Genomic DNA, 19,740 nt, shown 5'->3' with positions numbered 1-19,740 from the left:
TCCCTCACTCCCTCCCACTTCCTCCCTCACTCCCTCTATCTCCCTCCCTCCCTCTCTCTGTCTCCCTCCCTCTCTCTGTATCCCTCCCTCTCTTGGTCTCCCTCCCTTTCTTTGTCTCCCTCCCTCTCTCCGTCTCCCTTTCTCTCCCTTTCTCTAACTGTCTCCCTCCCTTTCTCTAACTGTCTCCCTCCCTCTCTCTCCCTGTCTTCCTCTCTCTCTCCCTCTCACCCTCTTTCTCCCTCCCTCCCTCCTTTTGTCTCCCTCCCTCCTTATGCCTCTGCCTCCCTCCCCTCCCCTGACTCTCCCTCTCTCTCCCTCCCCGACTCTCTTTCCCTCCCTCGCCTTCCCCCGACTCACCCTCTCTCCCTCTCTCTCTCTCTCCCTCGCCCTCACCTGACTCTCTCTCTCCCTCCCTCTCCCTCCCCTGACTCTCCCTCTCTCTCCCTCCCCTGACTCTCCCTCTCTCTACCTCCCTCACCCCCCCTGGCTCTCCCTCTGTCTCCCTTCCCTGACTCTCCCTCTCTCGTCCTCACTCTCCCTTCCTCAACCTCCCCTGTCTCTCCCTCCCTCTGTCTCTCCCTCCCTCTGTCTAACCCTCCCCTGACTCTCCCCCTCCCTCTCTCACTCCCTCCCTCGCCCTCCCCTGACTCTCTCACTCCCTCAACCTCCCCTGACTCTCCCTCCCTCGCCCTCTCTCTCCATCTCTGTCTCCCTATCTCTGTCTAGGCAAGGTGTATTAATTCTATTAGAAATATCACGAAAAGCAAGAGCTATTTACTGCACACATCGAACCACCTTCCCCAGCCTTCCCAAAATCTGCAGCACATTATTAGTGACTCCCTAATGTAGAGGGTGCACGAGAGCTGGCTGGACCACTGCAGCAGAGATCAGGTGTAATCCGGAGGGCAGAGATTCCAAATAAGGCTGGGCTGATTCAGACTTTCATCCCTTCAGTGTCGATAAAACAAATGCTACTCGAGGCTGCGCAGAGTGATCTCCAAGTTCATGCTCGGCTCGGTTCAATCAGTCATGGGGGTTTGTCCTGATCACTGTAATTGTCCAATAATCCCCCCCCTCCTCTGTGGCAGCCCGGGATGAGTCAGCTTGCCTGGCGCGCACACAGCCGGAGCACTTCACAGGTCTTTAAAAGACCATTAAATCGTTAATGAGGCTTTGTTCTGTTTCACCTCTTCTGAGGCCCCTGCAGCTCCACTCTATGGCTGGAATTTCCCAGCCCCCCTAGAGCAGAGCCTCTCCGAGTCAGGCTGCATCAACCGCCGGTGTTTACTAAAACTCTTGAATTTTTTTTTTTTAAACTGGTACATGTCTGCAAGGTCCGGCGGGCCGCCAAGGAAGGCTTGCCGGGCCGCCACCGGCCCGCGGGCCGTACTATGAGTACCCCTGCTCTAAATTATAAGAGGTTAAAGAGGTAATAACATGAATTTATATAATTTAGTAAGAATTGTGCTTATACTTTGTTTAGTTGGGTTTGCAGCCCTGAAGAAGTCAAGGATGCTTTAATTAGCATGACGAAACACGTTTTGGCTGCATTGGAAATTGGTTACATTTGAAGAAATACCCTATTGATTGTTTTGAATACATGGATATGAGAATTTGTGCTGTACCAACGGATGAATTTTGGTTTTGAAGAAAACAGAATAAATTGTTTGACATTGAATAATGTATACATGGAGCATTTAATATTAGAGTGCTCAGGGAGGATCACATTTTCTGTAAACCCAGTTAACTGCTGTTGTGCAGTCTCCTTATATGGAAGTGCAGATTGGACAGGTTTGAGGCAGGATGCTGTCCTGATGCTGCGAAAGGAGAGCTTGCTGTGCCGAAACAGTAGGACTGTCAAAGGACTGGTGCTCATGCCCAGAAGATCTGGGAACCACATGCTTCTTGCCCAATCCAGAGTGACTAGGATGACTTGGCCCTTTAGTCCTGATCTTTTTCAGTACTTGAGGCAGGAAAGATAGCAGAGGGAAGGTGAACAGGAGTCCCATGTTCCCCTCCATCATTTTTGGAAACTTCAGTGCACAAAGGTTTTGACTCTGGGAGCTCTCAGCGGTGGTGAAAAGATCAAGCCAGGTTACTCCACATTGCCAGAAAAGGCCCTGTACAGCTTTGGGGTGTAACTGCCATTGGTGATCAAGCAGGCACCGCCAACTGGTTTAATTTGTCCCAAAATTTGATGGTCTTACCAGATGGTTCATGATCAGGGAAATGCCCTGATGCTCCAGCCATTTCCAGAGACGAAGTTCCTTCTGGAACAGGACCCAGGACACCATCTCACCCCTGCTTATTGCAGTACCATATGGCAGTGGTGCTTTCTGTGAAAGCCTGAACCAGCATTTAATGGGTGGTAGGAAGCCTTTCAGTTCCAGGTGAATGGTCTGCACCCTGAACAGGGTGATCTGAAGACCAGTCTCTGCCGGAGATCAGAGTCCTCTCATCTTCAGCTCTCCCAGACACCATCATCATCCCAGCAGCAAGGCATCCACTGTCAGCTCCAGGTGCAGCTGGAAGAGGGTTCGGCTGCTGGTCTAACAGAGGTCGAGCAGTCATCAGTGCAGGCACATTTCCCTGGTGCTCAGGCCACTGAGACTTTAGGTTGTAGCGCAGAGCCTGCATATGCCACCTGTCATAGTTGACGAGCAGGATGGAGGAGACCAAGAAGCCCAGATACCTCAGATCCACGCTCAACAATATCCAGGAATGTAGCTGAAACATCAGGATCATAGCCAGAATGTCCTGGACTTGTGATGGAGGTAAGGCCTGAAACTCCACAGTTTTCAAGATAGCCCCTAAGAAAGGGAGATTCTGCAAAGGCGGCAGGTGTGCCTTTAGCACATTCATAGTGAACCACAACAAAGTCAGGTGGGTACTGTCATTTGTAGGTGCTCTATGATGACAGTGGCGAGCCCGGCTTTGACATGTATGGTAAAACTCAAATCATCTAGCCCCAAAGGTGTGGTGCAGCCACTGCCATCACTTTCATGAACACCCAAGGGAAAATGGTGAGGGGAGTATGCCAAATAAAATTCTCATGGCCCATCATGAACAGAAAGTAGCATCTGTGGGACTGCACAACGGGTATATGAATAGAAGTGTACTATAAGATTAAAGTGACCAACTAATCACCTGGATCCAAGACAGACAGGGCCCGGGCCAGTATGAACATCTTGAATTTGCCCTTCTGCATGAAGGCATTCAGAGTGCAGAGATCTAAAATGGGAAGAAGGTCTCTGTCCTTCTTCGGCAGGAGGAAATAGTAGGAGTCATGGCCAGTCCCTATTGCCAGTGTTGGAACATGCTCCCCTGGCTAAAATAGCAAGCACTTCTTGGAGTAAGATGGACCGGTACTTCTCTGATGTGGGCAGGAAATGTGGCGGATCTATAAGGAATGGCAGGGCATAGCTTCATTGAACAATCTGACGGAGCCACCTGTTGCCACCCTAGGAGGAAATGTCTGATCCTGCCTCCCACAGGGTGGTTGTGTGACATTAAGTGCAAACAAAAGGAGGCTTGGGCTGATGCTGCAGGCAGAGCACTGGGAAGTGTGCTGCCCTTGATGACTTGAGCATTGTCTGCTTGCTCCCTATCTTTATCCCCAAACCTAACCCCAAAAGCCTGGGGCACTTGATGCGACGGCAGTGAGCCTTGGCAGTAGCGGTACGCCAAGCCTCTGGAGCAGCCTAGAAAGGGGCAATATTGTTGAGACTACTGTCTCAGAGAGGTAGAAAGTACTAAGCAACATGCCAAGCCCCAGCTTTCTTTTAAGCATTCCAGCACTGAATTGGCCTTCTTGCTAAACAGTTAAATCCATTTAATAGCATGTACATCAGAGAGGCATGCACATCCCCAGAAAAGCCTGCGGATCTCATCCAAGTGTGCAGCTGAAGCACCGTGTTAGTGCCATCTGATCTGCCCAAGCAGTTAGTAGTGTCTAGATCAGAACTGGTAATATACTTTGTGTCATCCTGACCATCATGGTTGGTTTGAGACAGGAGGATCTGAAATTTCCTGGGGACTGCCAGCAAGATGTCACCAATCAGGCCCCATAAAACATTGACTGACTGGAGGGCTACGCTGGCCGCGGAAATCACCTGCCTCTCAAATGCTTCAATTCATTTTGACCCTCTGTCTGGTGAGTTGTAGGGAATTAATTGGGTTCACCCTACTAGTGAAAGCATGAATCGCCAACCTTTATGGTGTAGGGTGCAGTATCAACAACTTGGGTCACCTTGTGCTAGTCAATGTCAACTAGCAACTTGGCTGTTCAATGGTGGACAAGCACAAGGTGTAGGCCAGGTGCCCATACAGATGTCAGTTAGGGCTTTAATAAATGAAAGTAAGGGTTTGGATCAAGTTTGTCCAGGTTGCAAAACTTCTGTCAGCAATATAGTTTCGAATCCCAACTGCCGACTGAGACTGTCTGCACGCACGTTCAGAACTCCGGCCAGATGATTTGCCATCAGAAAAATCTGATGGTCCTGAACCCAGGACCAAAGTCGCAGAGCCTCTCTGCAAAGACAATGCGACCCCACTCTTCCCTGCTTGTTGACATACCACATCGCGCTCGTGTTGTCCGTAAGGACTTGAACCGACTGACCGCGAAGGGAAGGGAGGAAGGCCTTGAGTGCCAAACATATCGCCCGCAACTCTAGGAGGTTGATGTGAAGTAACCTTTCTTCTGGAGACCAAAGACCCTTGATCTCCAGATCCCCCAGATGAGCACCCCACCCTAGAGTGGATGCATCCGTTATCACTGTGGCTACCGATGGAGGCAAATGAAAAGGCTTTCCTTGAGACAGATTGCCTTCCACGCTCCACCAAGACAGATCCGCTGCAGCTTCTCTGGAGATCCTGATTGACTCCCTGAGATCTACGTTGTACTGATACTACTGCCTGCGGAGGCACCACTGGAGAGCCCTCATGTGCCAGCGTGCATGATTGATCAACAGCATGCAGGAAGCCATCAGACCGAGCAGGCGAAGGACCTTCAGGACTGGAAAGACCGCTCTGTTGTAAAATAAAGGAATAATTTCCTGTATGTCGAGAATCCTTTGCGGAGGAGGGAATGCCCGACACACAGTGGTATCCAGCACCGCACCTATGAACTGGTTGCGCTGAGAAGGCATCAGGTGAGATTTGGGCACGTTTATCGAGAAACCCAACCTGTACAACAACTGTGTTATAATCTGCAGATGATGGAGCACCCTCACTAGCGACTCTGCTTTGATCAGCCAGTCATCCAGATAAGGGAATACCGGTATCCCTGACCTTCTGAGTTGGGCTGCCACCACTGCCATCACCTTGGTGAAGACTCGAGGTACAGTAGTAAGACCAAACGGAAGGACCGCAAACTGGTAATGTTACGACCCCACCGTGAAACAGAGATACTTCCTGTGTGACTTCAGGATGGGAATATGAAAATACGCATCCTGTAAGTTGATTGACACCATCCAGTTCTCTTCCAGCAGCGCTTGAAGAACCTGCGCAAGCGTGAGCATCTTGAACTTCTACTGTTTCAGATAGAGGTTAAAGACCCTGAGGTCCAAGATTGGACGAAGTCTGCCATCCTTCTTGGGTATCAGGAAATACCAGGAATAGCATCCCTGACCCCTTTCATGCTCCGGAACCACCTCTCACACCTTTTTTTAGTAATGCCAGGACTTCCTCCTGCAGAAGAAGTAGGTGGTCCTCCGTGCAAAATCCTTGACAAGGAGGGTAGTTGGGGGGAAATTCCCGAAAGGGAAGAGCATACCCATTCTCTACAAGATTGAGAACCCAAAGGTCTGAAGTGACCGATTCCCAATCCTGTAGAAAATGAGTAAGCCGACCCCCCACAGGACCAACATGATCCGGAATGGCAGATCTAGGGCTGCTTTTCTGTGGTTGGAGGGGGGTGGGAAGAGGAGGAAGAGGAGGAGGAGGAGGAGGGGACTTGACGCCCTCGAGGACGGCCCCTGAGCCTGCCTTTGTACGCTTTGTACAGCAGATTCTGCTGCTGCTGTGGTTGCTTGAAAGATCAAAAGGAAGACCTTCCGAATCCTCTATACCTTTTACTCACAGAACCTCTGGACTGGAGGCCCAAAGATCTAGCTGTTACTCCACTATCCTTGAATCTCTCTAAGGCTGTATCCGCCTTCTTCCCAAACAGGACCGAACCATCAAATGGCAGATCTATTAAGGCAGCCTGGACATCTGCAGAAAACTCGGATGACTTCAACCAAGCAGCTCTCCTGATAGCAATCGATGACCCCATGACCCTTGCCACAGAGTCAGCTGTGTGCAAGCCACTCTGGATGAGTTGGCGAGCAGCAGCTTGAGTATCAGCAAGATCCTCATTGAAGCTCTGCTTGTCCTCTTCAGGAATCTTAGGAACCAACTGTTTCACAGAGTCCATTAGAGTGTGAATGTAACGCCCTAAAAGGCAAGTGGCGATTGTTGACTTGAGAGCCATGCTAGCTGAAGAGAAAACCTATTTAGCTGATTGATCTAGTTTCTTAGACTTTTTGTCACCAGGCACTTGAGGAAAAGCACCAGTAGACTTTTTGGAGCAGGCGGCCTGTACCACCAAGCTTTCAGGAGAAGCAAACTGGTAATGTTGCGACCCCACCGTGAAACGGAGATACTTCCTGTGTGACTTCAGGATGGGAATATAAAAATACGCATCCTGTAAGTTGATTGACACCATCCAGTTCTCTTCCAGCAGCGATTGAAGAACCTGCGCAAGGGTGAGCATCTTGAACTTCTACTGTTTCAGATAGAGGTTAAAGACCCTGAGGTCCAAGATTGGACGAAGTCTGCCATCCTTCTTGGGTATCAGGAAATACCAGGAGTAGCATCCCTGACCACTTTCCTGCTCAGGAACCACCTCTCGCACCTTTTTTTAGTAATGCCAGGACTTCCTCCTGCAGAAGAAGTAGGTGGTCCTCCGTGCAAAATCCTTGACAAGGAGGGTAATTGGGGGGAAATTCCAGAAAAAAGGGAAGAGCATACCCATTCTCTACAAGATTGAGAACCCAAAGGTCTGAAGTGACAGATTCCCAATCCTGTAGAAAATGAGTAAGCCGACCCCCCACAGGACCAACATGATCCGGAATGGCGGATCTAGGGCTGCTTTGCTGTGGTAGGAGGGGGGTGGGAAGAGGAGGAGGAGGAGGAGGGGACTTGACGCCCTCGAGGACGGCCCCTGAGCCTGCCTCTGTACGCTTTGTACAGCGGATTCTGCTGCTGCTGTGGTTGCTTGAAAGATCGAAAGGAAGACCTTCCGAATCCTCTATACCTTTTACTCACAGAACCTCTGGACTGGAGGCCCAAAGATCTAGCTGTTGCTCCACTATCCTTGAATCTCTTTAAGGCTGTATCCGCCTTCTTCCCAAACAGGACCGAACCATCAAATGGCAGATCTATTAAGGTAGCCTGGACATCAGCAGAAAACTCGGATGACTTCAACCAAGCAGCTCTCCTGGTAGCAATCGATCACCCCATGACCCTTGCCACAGAGTCAGCTGTGTGCAAGCCACTCTGGATGAGTTGGCGAGCAGCAGCTTGAGTATCAGCAAGATCCTCATTGAAGCTCTGCTTGTCCTCTTCAGGAATCTTAGGAACCAACTGTTTCACAGAGTCCATTAGAGTGTGAATGTAACGCCCCAAAAAGGCAAGTGGCGATTGTTGACTTGAGAGCCATGCTAGCTGAAGAGAAAACCTTTTTAGCTGATTGATCTAGTTTCTTAGACTTTTTGTCACCAGGCACTTGAGGAAAAGCACAAGTAGACTTTTTGGAGCAGGCGGCCTGTACCACCAAGCTTTCAGGAGAAGGATGGGAAGATAAGAAGTCTGGATCTCCAGGAGCCGCCCTATATCTCCTTGCGACAGCCCTTGAAACTACTGGAGCCGAAAAAGGCTTACGCCACGCCTCCAAGATTGGCTCTGTTACTGCATCATTAAAAGGAAGCATAGGTTCTACTACTGAAGAGGGAGAGTGAAGCACTTCCATTAAAATGTTTGGAACATCTGGAGCAGAGGAAAGCTCTCAATCCGAAGATAGTTCTAAACCACTAGCCTCCTTAAGATCATCAAAGAAATCTTCAGATTCCTGCAGGTCAGCTTCCTCCATTTCCTCTTCTCTATATCTCTCTTCCTCCGAATGTACTGTGGAGTAAGCTCATTGTGATTCATTAGCAATGCGCTTTGATGAAGAAATGTACTTAATGGTATTGTGAATAAATTTGATAAATGTATAACGGTTCACTGGGACCCTCCTTTTTGTATATCACTTAGCACCCAGGTCCCCAGTGACTTATTTGGGTAACACCCCTCCTATATTTACAGAGCTTCCCTTCTAGACCTCATCTTCGGGATCGGCGTCGGTGGATCCGCAATCGACTCCGATGGAGCTGGCGCCGGCGTCGAGCTCGGAGCAGAAGGAGCAGGCTGGAGCGTACGTGGTCAAATTGGAACCGGCGCCGGAGAAGATGGAAACGGCGTTATTTACTTCGGCGGTGCCGAGAGATGCCAAGAAGGAGCCGGCGCCGGCATAAATGGCAGGAACGGCGCCGGAGCATACGTCTGAGGGACTACCAGATTAAAAGCCATCAGAGCCATGGGAGCAACCGGTGCTCCAGAGGGGTACATGGCTCTTGGAAAGACCCCGTACATAGCATTTAAGTAATGCGTTGGGTCTTGCCCAGGGCCTGGAAAAGGAGGGTACGAACCCACAGGCTGCTCTTGAGGAGGCACTGGATTCAGGGCATCTGGAACCTCGGGACGATGGACCGGAGTCACAGAAACCTCAGGCAAAGGAGCCTCTTCCTCCTCTCGAGGTGGAGAATGAGTCGACGTAGGGGACAGATTCGACTCTCGAGCCGGAGACTGCTCCGGTGAACCAACAGGTGATGGCTCACCTTCCAAGCTCCGGTACAGTAGGTGAAGGAGAAACATAATCATTCCAATGTCGACAACCTGGAGACTTCGACTTCGGATCGGACTCTCTCTCGGAATGAAGTCGAGACCCGTGCTTCCTTTTCTTATGCTCCTTCTTGGATCGAGAAGCATGCCCCGAAGACGACCTCGAAGCCGACCTTGACTTCAAATGGGACCTCGAAAGTCTGGAACGGGACTTCGACCTTTTCTTCTCCTTCTTGCCTTTCAACTTCACCACCAGAAGCTTTGCCTCCCTTTCTGGCAACGCCTTGGGGTTCATGTTCTTGCAACTGGGACAGCCTTGGACGTCGTGGTCAAATGAGAGACACCACACACAATCTTCATGCGGATCAGTTATAGGCATCATCTTTCCGCATTCTCCACAGGGCTTGAAACCAGTTTTCTTCGAAGACATCTCGAAAAGATCCAAGAAAACACTGGAAATACTCGACAGTAACAGAGTAACAAACGAGCTACAGAGGATCCCTAGAAAAACCGTTAGCGTGAACGAAGCAGAAAAAAGGGTACTGATGTCATCACGCCGACATAGGCCTATTATGGAGTTGGTGATGTCAGCGGAGCCGCGCGCGATGCCATGCTTCTGTGACGTCGCCCACTTCGGCATGTAGAGCTACTAAAGCATTTCCGAAAGTTGCTGACGCAGTGGAATATTCACAAGGTGAGGAATCCACTGGCAGATGTATCCATCAGAATGACAGTTTGCAACACCAAACACCAGTTTTATATCACACCCTTACCACTCCCCTGCCTCATGGGCCTGGCTCCTTTGCTACACTTTCTTTGAGTGATGCTTGGAGTTTTCACAATCCCTGTGAGTTCAGTGATGTAAAATTGATGTCAGTACCTTGACTGTGCAAATTGGTCCAACACCACTTTAATCGTAAGATGAAATAGTGTTTGAACCAGTATAAGCGCCGCAAGGGAAAAAAGTCAGGGTTAGGCACAGATCAAATGGGACAAAATAGAAGCATGAGTTGTTATATATTTTTTTTCAAATTCTTTATCAAAGATAGGAGTCAGTGTACAAAAAGAAGCAGGGCGAGGGAACCCTGGGCCGTGTTTGTGTTAAGAGAAAGGGTTTAAGTTCAGAAAACTGAAAAGCACATTTGTTCTTTACCAGTGTTGATTAATTTGCATAAACGTCTTATAAAACATTACACTATTCAATTTGTAACAGTCACATGTATGTATGGTTGTTTAGTTGTATGTCTTTAATGTGCATAGCTACCTGTCAGAGTTCTTCTTGTCCAGTAGCCCTCTTTTTAACACCTCCTTCGTATTTATTTTAAGTTCTATGATTTTTACTGGTATAATGCTCTGTGCTTCTAAAATATCTACTTGTTTTTTCGTGACAGGATATCCATCAAGAACAGTTCTGCAAAAGAAGTAAAAACAACAGGTAAGTAAATACAACATTTATTAAACAAGAATTGAAAATGAAATAGGTCTCGTATTTGCTTGAGTTAGAGCTATTGGCGTTGTAAATCGCAATGTTTTTTACCCATGTGTTATGGAGTGTATGTATGTGGTGTGTAGTGGAATTATGTGGTTTGGATTGGAATTGTGGCGTGGAAATTTGTGGAGTGGATTTGTGTAGTGGAATTGTGTGGTATAGTGTGTAGTGAAATGTGAATAGTAATTATGCGGTATTAAGTGTCACTTAGTACACACACAAACACATACACACAAAGCAGCAGAAAGTATATTAACGCATTGACATATTGTTTGGCAGGTGTTGTAATGTCTTGAGAACGTTCAGTTTATTAAAGTGGTCTGTTGGCTGCACAACAGGACTGGTCTAGTCAAAAGACTAGAGGCAGGATTTTCAAAAGTAATCAAAGACAGAATCCTAACTTTACGACTTTCGATATTCACAAAAGGCATGTAGGAGTAGTAAAGTTAAGATTTTGTCTTAAGTTTGTTTTACGTTTTGGTTTTAAGACAAAATCCTAACTTAAGTTTAATTTAAGTTTAACTAAAGTTAGGATTTTGGCTTAGATTACTTTTGTGAATCGGCTCCTAACTGTTTAAAAAGATAACTGTTCAAAAAGACTTATATGGGGAAACTGAACTTATTAGAGCAGTTTTCAATATTACACCAGGCGATAAAGCTGGCCCAATGGAGGCACAAAGCAATGCATAGCTGTTCAATGAAGCCCTTAAGTGGTTACGGTAAGTACCCTGAGCCCCATTTACAAGGAATTAATGCAGTGCAGTGCCACAAGCTATTTGGCTGCACCACGCTGCGTTAATTTCCGAAGCACAGGAATGCATCTTATCTGCAATGATATGACGGATCCCTTTGCTCTCCCCTAAGCTGGCGCAAAACTCACTGCCATGCGCCGCATTGAGGGGGATGATTGTTTATGTGCAGGAGGGTGTGCCTTCCTGGACATAAACAATCTGAAATAGAATTTAGAGACTTCTATGTGTGCTGCTTAATGCAGCACACATAGAAGTTGAAATTTGGCATGTTTTTCAATGATTGTTTATGTGCCGGAAGGGATACCTTGGACTACGACCTCCGGCTGTGGGTGTACTCTTTGCTGCGATACCTTCCTGTACATAAACAATAACAAGAGGTGATTTCCTCTTTTTATGTGTGTTGCAGAATGCAGCACGCATAGAAAGAGGAAAAAAGCGCCTCCCCACGTCTCCCTTGGGGAGGCGTAGCTTTCTGACACATTACCAGGTTTCCGATTTCTTGTAAATCTGGAAATGTGACAGAACCCATGGGTGTTGCATGGGAACACCCATAGCAACACCCATGGCACGCCCCTTTCAAGCAAAGTGTTGTGTGTAAAGGGGACATATTTACAAGGACACAAAAAGCCATGCAGGCTGGCTTTACGTGTCCTTATAAGTTACGGTAAGTACCCTGAGCCCCATTTACAAGGAATTAATGCAGTGCAGTGCCACAAGCCATTTGGCTGCACCACGCTGCGTTAATTTCCGAAGCACAGGAATGCATCTTATCTGCAATGATATGACGGATCCCTTTGCTCTCCCCTAAGCTGGCGCAAAACTCACTGCCATGCGCCGCATTGAGGGGGATGATTGTTTATGTGCAGGAGGGTGTGCCTTCCTGGACATAAACAATCTGAAATAGAATTTAGAGACTTCTATGTGTGCTGCTTAATGCAGCACACATAGAAGTTGAAATTTGGCATGTTTTTCAATGATTGTTTATGTGCCGGAAGGGATACCTTGGACTACGACCTCCGGCTGTGGGTGTACTCTTTGCTGCGATACCTTCCTGTACATAAACAATAACAAGAGGTGATTTCCTCTTTTTATGTGTGTTGCAGAATGCAGCACGCATAGAAAGAGGAAAAAAGCGCCTCCCCACGTCTCCCTTGGGGAGGCGTAGCTTTCTGACACATTACCAGGTTTCCGATTTCTTGTAAATCTGGAAATGTGACAGAACCCATGGGTGTTGCATGGGAACACCCATAGCAACACCCATGGCACGCCCCTTTCAAGCAAAGTGTTGTGTGTAAAGGGGACATATTTACAAGGACACAAAAAGCCATGCAGGCTGGCTTTACGTGTCCTTATAAGTATGAGGCAGCAGGTTGCGCAATTGGTGCTTCACAAAACGTGATGCACTTGTGGCGCAAATGATTTGTAAATAAGCCCCCCTGTCGCTATGCCACATAAGGTATCTTGGAAAAAGCAGTGTATAGCTATTTTATAAAATACCACTAGTGTGGTCATGTGTACTTCACTACAGAAATTCCACTACATGTAAGTAGTGTACTGCTGCATTATATGAACTCTAGATTATTATTTTATTTACAAATAGTAAACATAACTATAGGAAAGCTGCACACAAACTGGGTACATAATTTTGCATCATAAGTTCACCATATATCCGATTGCATATCAGATATACTAGTGCATAATATGGTATGCAGAAACACACCTCTGCTGGTCACAGTTTCTCGTATCAAGTTATCTAAGGAGAACAAGAAGGTACTGTTGTTTGAGTGGATTCCCTGATCTGCCAATAAGAACCACCATGCAGCTTTGGTCACTGGCAGTAAGCTAGAGGAATGTATGAATGTTTAATGAAATTCCTGCTGGCTGCCTTAAAGCACTAGATTGTGCAGGGTGAATAAATCAAGCTGGAGTATGAAGGGCCATACTTGACAGGCCGTTTTGTCACAATTTCTTTTCACTGGGGAACACTGGTGCTGTTTCTTGGCTAAACAGCAAGTAAGTAGCACCTCCACTCATGTGAAGACGGCAGACTCTGTGTCACAGGACACCAACCTGATTTCAATCCCATGCCCTTTGAGTATTGTAGAGTTATTGAAAATGTTTTTTTACCCTCACTCTGGTTCGACCGGTTCTGCAGGAGCTAGCAATTCATAAACAAAATCAGAACAAGCTTTTATATAAGCTCAGAGAGATTGGCGGTAGGAGAGAAATATGATGTGGGAGAGTTGGACTTTGACCTCTAGTTGTGGGTGTACTCTTTGCTGCAACTGTACAAAGACGACATGGTCACTTGAAGAGGAGGGGCAACAACAGACAGCAGGCCAAGGCACTTGGTGTCCCCAAGTAGTAGGACCCCTTTCTGTCGCCTCCAGCTGGAAGTGCTTCTTCCACACCCCGGAGAGGGATATCTAAGAGTGAGAAACCGAGCAGATTTACAAGCAGAGTTCCACACAGTATGAGCTTGCACAACGCTCACTTTGGCTGTTGCTGAAATTGGCCCTGGTATTCCAGGCTTCACCCCCAAAAGTATTGCTAAATGTACAAGTTACTTACCTTCGGTAATTTAGCAACAGTTACTTACCTTCAGTAGTGCTATATCTGGTAAAGACACAGTCTAGCCGCAGATTCCTTAACTTTTGAATTCTCTCCAGGCGCCAGCCTGGATGCAGGGGGACAGAGTTGTAGAGCTCTGCGGTGACATCGTCTCTGGACATGACATCCGTGGAGCCATATAAGTCCGCTCCGGGGCGCAGACTTCACTCTTTCTGTGAAAACTCCATCGTCAGAACACGGAGTGCCTACAGAAACTGGCTGTTGAAACAGTGTGCCCAAAAACAATCAGAATCTTTTAAAACACAATTTACAAACAACATGAAATGGTATGCCAATACCACCCAAAGGGTTGATGGTAAAACTCCCACGTTAATTAATTATGCTTTGGATAAGTGAAACCCTGCACCCTGAAACAGAACCATCCTTAAAAAGGGGAACACCCTCCACTCAACAGGCCACTCACCAATGGTAAGTGAGAGGCATGATAATACCAATACAAGACCCATGAACAACAATAAAAGATTTGTTGAGTCACCATTCCCTGAAACAGGATATAACCCTTTGTCTCATAGTCCTTTTGTAGAGCAGGGAGAATGGGCAGGGCGTTAAGGAATCTGTGGCCAGATTGTGTCTGTATCAGATATTACGTTACTGAAGGTAAGTAACTTGTACATCTGATAGAGACACCTAGCCGAAGATTCCTTAACTTTTGAATTAAATACCATAGCTATACCAACTGGAGGAGGGTCTGCAAACTAATCCTTTGACCATTCACAAAGAGAACCAGCCGATCAAAATCAACAATTGACTAAATGTACATAGGAACAATATGAAAATAACCTGACTCTGATTAGTACCTATGATCACTATCACAGAATATGTAAATAATAAACCACTGTATAGGCTCGAAAAATTGAGCTCTGAGGGAAAAGGTGGGAAAGACCCAGAAATAACCACCTTAGAGTTATCAGATTCTATCGCCTATCCTCCAATGGGAAAGAGACGTTGTGGACCAAAAGGGCCAAGAACAAGCAAAAACCTTGTAATCCGTATTCTTCATATCAATCAAGAAATCGCCCTGATAAAATTCATAAAGAAGAACTCACAGAACTCATCCCAACTATACTCAAATGAAGCCCACCAGGAACCTCCAGTATGCGCGAGAGGGCTGCATTGCAGAGAGGTGCCAAAAGGGGCGTGGCCTCATTACACCTCTCTGCAACGCAGCCCCCTGGTGCATACTGGATGTTCCTGGTGGGCTACTTGGCCCCCAGGGACCCCCAGTATTCAAGGGGATTTAGTTCCCACTCTGGAAAAGCGCCAGGGGGCTGCATGGCAGAGAGGTGTAATGAGGCCACGCCCCTTTTTACACCTCTCTGCAATGCAGCCCCTCGCGCATACTGGAGGTTCCTGGTGGGTTAGTTGGCCCCCAGGGACCCCGGTATTCAAGGGGACTTAATCCCCCAACTTAGAATGTGCTACGGGGCGCGTTTGCACAGTGGTGAAGGTATGGGGAGGGGCTTGAGGTGATATGTGTGAAAACAGAAAAACAAGAGCGCAAAAGACGCAAAGGGGGCAGGGTAGAAACACCCTGACCCCCTAGGCCTGCTTAGGGGGTCCCTCAAGGCCCCAAAAAATTGTGTTTTTAAAATAAATCACGGGATGCGCGCAGGGTAGGCGTACCCTGCCGATCCCCCAAAAACCCACCACTCTGCAAACGCGCCCTCTGGCGTATTTGCAGATCGGGAAGTAATTCCCCTTGAATACTGGGGGTCCCTGTGGGCCAAGTAGCCCACCAGGAACCTCCAATATGCGTCAGGGGGCTGCGTTGCTGATAGGTGTCAAAAGGGGCATGGCCTCATTACACCTCTCTGCAAGGAAGCCCCCTGGCGCATACTGGAGGTTCCTGGAGTGCTACTTGGCCCCCAAGGACCCCCAGTTTTCATGGGGATTTAGTTCCCACTCTGGAAACGCGCCAGGGGGCTGCATTGCATAAAGGTGTAATGAGGCCACATCCCTTTTTACACCTCTCTGCAATGCAGCCCCCTGGCGCATACTGGAGGTTACTGGTGGGCTAGTTGCCCCCAGGGACCCCCAGTATTCAAGGGGATTTAGTTCCCCCTCTGGAAATGCCCCATGGGGCTGCGTTGCAGAGAGTTGTAATGAGGCCACGCCCCTTTTTACACCTCTCTGCAACGCAGCCCCCTGGCGCATACTGGAGGTTCCTGGTGGGATAGTTGGCCCCCGTGAACCCCCCGGTATTCAAGGGGATTTAGTTCCCCCTCTGGAAACGCGCCAGGAGGCTGCGTTGCAGAGAGGTGTAATGAGGCCAGGCCCCTTATTACACCTCTCTGCAAAGCAGCCCCCTGGCGCATACTGGAGGTTCCTGGTGGGCTAGTTGGCCCCCAGGGACCCCCAGTATTCAAGGGGATTTAGTTCCACTCTAGAAACACGCCAGGGGGCAGCGTTGCAGAGAGGTGTAATGAGGCCACGCCCCTTTTTACACCTCTTTGCAACGCAGCCCCCTGGCGCTTACTGGAGGTTTCTGGTGGTCTAGTTAGCCCCCCGGGACCCCTAGTATTCAAGGGGATTTAGTTCCTCCTCTGGAAATGCGCCAGGGGGCTGTGTTGCAGAGAGGTGTAATGAGGCCAGGCCCCTTTTTACATATCTCTGCAACGCAGCCCCCTGACGCATACTAGAGGTTCCTGGCGGGCTAGTTGGCCCCCAGGGACCGCCAGTATTCAAGGGAATTTAGTTCCCACTCTAGAAACACGCCAAGGGGCTGCGTTGCAGAGGTGTAAAGAGGCCATGCCCCTTTTTAAACCTCTCTGCAACGCAACCCCCTGGCGCATACTGGAGGCTCCTGGTGGGCTAGTTGGTACCCAGGAACCCCAAGTATTCAAGGGAATTTAGTTACCCCTCTGGAAACGCGCCAGGGGGCTGCATTGCAGAGAGGTGTAATGAGGCCACGTCCCTTTTTACACCTCTCTGCAACGCAGTCCCTGGCATGTATAGTGGAGGTTCCTGGTGGGCTAGTTGGCCACCAGGGACCCCCAGTATTTAAGAGGATTTAGTTCCCACTCTGGAAACGTGCCAGGGGGCTGCGGTGCAGAGAGCTGTAATGAGGCCATGCCCCTTTTTATACCTCTCTACAACGCAGCCCCCTGGCGCATAACGGAGGTTCCTGGTGGGCTAGTTGGCCCCCAGGGACCCCCAGTATGCAAGGGGACTTAATCCCCCAACTTAGAACGAGCTACGGAGCGTGTTTGCACAGTGGTGAAGGTAGGGGGCCAGCTTGAGGTGATATGTGTGCAAACATGCCCTGTGGCACGTTTTAAGTTGGGGAATTAATTCCTCTTCAATCCAGAGGTCCTCTAGGGGCCAACTAGCCCACCAGGTACCTACAGTAAGCGCAACGGAGCTGCGTTGCAGGGTGTTGTAAAAAGCGGGCGAGCACTCTGAACACCTCTCTGCATCGCAGCTCCCTGAGGCATACTGGAGGTACCTGGTGGGATAGTTGGCCCACAGGGGACCTCAGGATTGAAGAGGAATTAATTCCCCCACTTAAAACGCGCCACAGGGCGTGTTTGCACAGATGTCACCCCAGGCACCCTTCCTTCACTATTGAGCAAAATATTCCTCTAAAAACAGCCGAACTACGAATTCCGATTTACTCACCTGTTATCACGAGACGTCAGTGCTGCATCTTTGAGCCCAGTACGGACCCTGAAAAGTAATTCTAATCGTAGTTACAGTAAATTGAATTTCCTTCCATAGGCTAACATTGACTGGTTTCACTAGGAAATTCTTCTAAGTGTGGAGTTTTGGAACTTAAAAAAATTCCTCTAAAATCAGCCAAAGTACGAATTCCGATTTACTCACCTGTTATCATGAGAGACCTCAGTGCTGGATCTTTCAGCCCACTACTGATCCTGAAAAGTAATTCTAACCATACTTACAGTAACTTGAATTTCCTTCCATAGGCTAACATTGACTGGTTTCACTTGGAAATTCTTCTAAGTGTGGAGTTTTGGAACTTAAAAAATTCTCTAAAATCAGACAAACTACAAATTCCGATTTACTCACCTGTTATCAGGAGAGACCTCAGTGCTGCATCTTTCAGCCCAGTACTGATCCTGAAAAGTAATTTTAACCGTACTTACCAGTAACTTAAATTTCCTTCTATAGGATATTATTGCCTGCTATATAAATTATATATGAATTAAAAAAAAAGATAAAATAAAAAGAATATATTACAATTTCAATATTTTTTAAAACATTTTTTTCAATTTATATTAAAAATATGTAATGTAATTTAAAAAATAAAATATCTAAAAATAAATACTTTAAAACAATGTAGTAAATCAGTATAAAAATATATAACAATTAATACATTTAAAAATTATAATTTACAAAACCTTTGAAATTCACTGAAAAAACATTATAGGTTTCAGCCACGTTATAGTTAGGAATTAGCATTTAAAAAACCTTAGAAATTCACTGAAAAAACCATAGGTTTCAGCCACGTTATAGTTAGGAATAAGAATTTAAAAAACCTTGGAAATTCCCTGAAAAAAACATTGATTTCACACATGTTATAGTTAGCTGGACATTTCACTCATACAAAACCATTGAAATTTCCCTGTTCTAGTTAGTTCAGCTAACTATAACTCGCGCGCCCGCAATGCACCGCTGATGACGTCACATATTACATCACTCATGACATGGTCAGTGACATCACTCATGACATCACTGATGACATCTCAAATGACATCACTGATGACATCACTGATGACAGCATCCTTGTGAAAGAGTGGCAGACCTCCTCTCACTCTAATATAACCTTTGATACACACATTCAAAAATAGAAACTAACATTTTCAAAAAAATGGAGATACCAATACCAGTTACAACAAGCATTTGCAATGCAATAGGTCTTGCATTAGGAAAGTTTGAGCTATTGGTCTTGTAAATGACAAATGTTTTATTTATGTATTTTTTTTGAAAATTGTGAATTTAATAGCTTTGTCATTTACAATGCCAAGACTTTTATCTTTTGCAAATGTGACACCTATAGCATTTGTAATGCAACATGTTTTGTATTTACGTGACTTAGATGTATTGATATTACAAATAACAATGGCTTTACATTTTTTTAAATAATTAATACTTAAATAAAAGTTATTGTAATTTATAATGGCAATAGCTTAAACTTTTGTGAAGATTATGTTCAGTGTATTTTATGGTGACAAAAATCCAAGAACAGAAGTTGAAATATTAACATTTTTTGTGACATTTGTAATAAAGCTTGAAACATTGTGAGAACATATTTGAACCAGTTGTTGTTGAATGGTTGCACAGATTGATACTGTGGTGGCGCTGAGTGATGTTGTGGTGGCGACGAGTGATGCTGTGGCGTTCAGTGATGCTGTGTTAGCGCACAGTGATGTTGTGGTGCCCCTGAGTGATGCTGTGGTGCCCCTGAGTTATGCTGTGGTGGTGCCCATGAGTGATGTGGTGGTGTCCCAGAGTGATGTGGTGGTGTCCCAGAGTGATGTGTGTTGGTGTCCCTGATTGCTGTGTGTGGATGTCCCTGAGTGCTGTGCGGGGATATCTCTGAGTGCTGTGTGGGGATATCCCAGAGTGATGTGTGTGGTTGTCCATGAGTGATGTGTTGGTGTCCCTGAGTGATGTGTTGGTGTCTGTGAGTGATGTGGTGGTGTCCCAGAGTGATGTGGTGGTGTCCCAGAGTGATGTGGTGGTGTCCCAGAGTGATGTGGTGGTGTCCCTGAGTGCTGTGTGGAGATATCCCTGAGTGATGTGTGTGGTTGTCCATGAGTGATATGTTGGTGTCCCTGAGTGATGTGGTGGTGCCCATGAGTGATGTGGTGGCGCCCCAGAGTGATGCGGTGTTGTCCCAGATTGTTGTAGTGGTGTCCCTGAGTGGTGCGGTGGTGTCCCTGAGTGGTGTTGTGGTGTCCCTTAGTGGTGTCCCTGAGTGATGTG

The 19,740-nt window shown here is 47.2% G+C and overlaps 1 protein-coding gene across 3 annotated transcripts in view; it reads right to left on the bottom strand.

Annotated features, from left to right (window-relative positions):
- The window catches only part of AK9 (adenylate kinase 9), a 1,394,796-nt gene that overhangs the window by 103,840 nt on the left and 1,271,216 nt on the right, over window positions 1-19,740 (bottom strand). For all 3 annotated transcript variants that reach the window (XM_086926806.1, XM_086926808.1, XM_086926807.1), the window contains exon 37: window positions 10,187-10,333. In XM_086926806.1, the coding sequence (XP_086782932.1) occupies window positions 10,187-10,333 (147 nt within the window). The remainder of the gene's footprint in view (window positions 1-10,186; window positions 10,334-19,740) is intronic.

Source organism: Lissotriton vulgaris, chromosome 6, assembly GCF_964263255.1.
Source record: "Lissotriton vulgaris chromosome 6, aLisVul1.2, whole genome shotgun sequence".
NCBI classification, from domain to species: Eukaryota; Metazoa; Chordata; class Amphibia; order Caudata; family Salamandridae; genus Lissotriton; species Lissotriton vulgaris.
The sequence above is the reverse complement of the archived record's forward strand: the minus strand, read 5'-3'. Positions and strand labels throughout refer to the sequence as shown.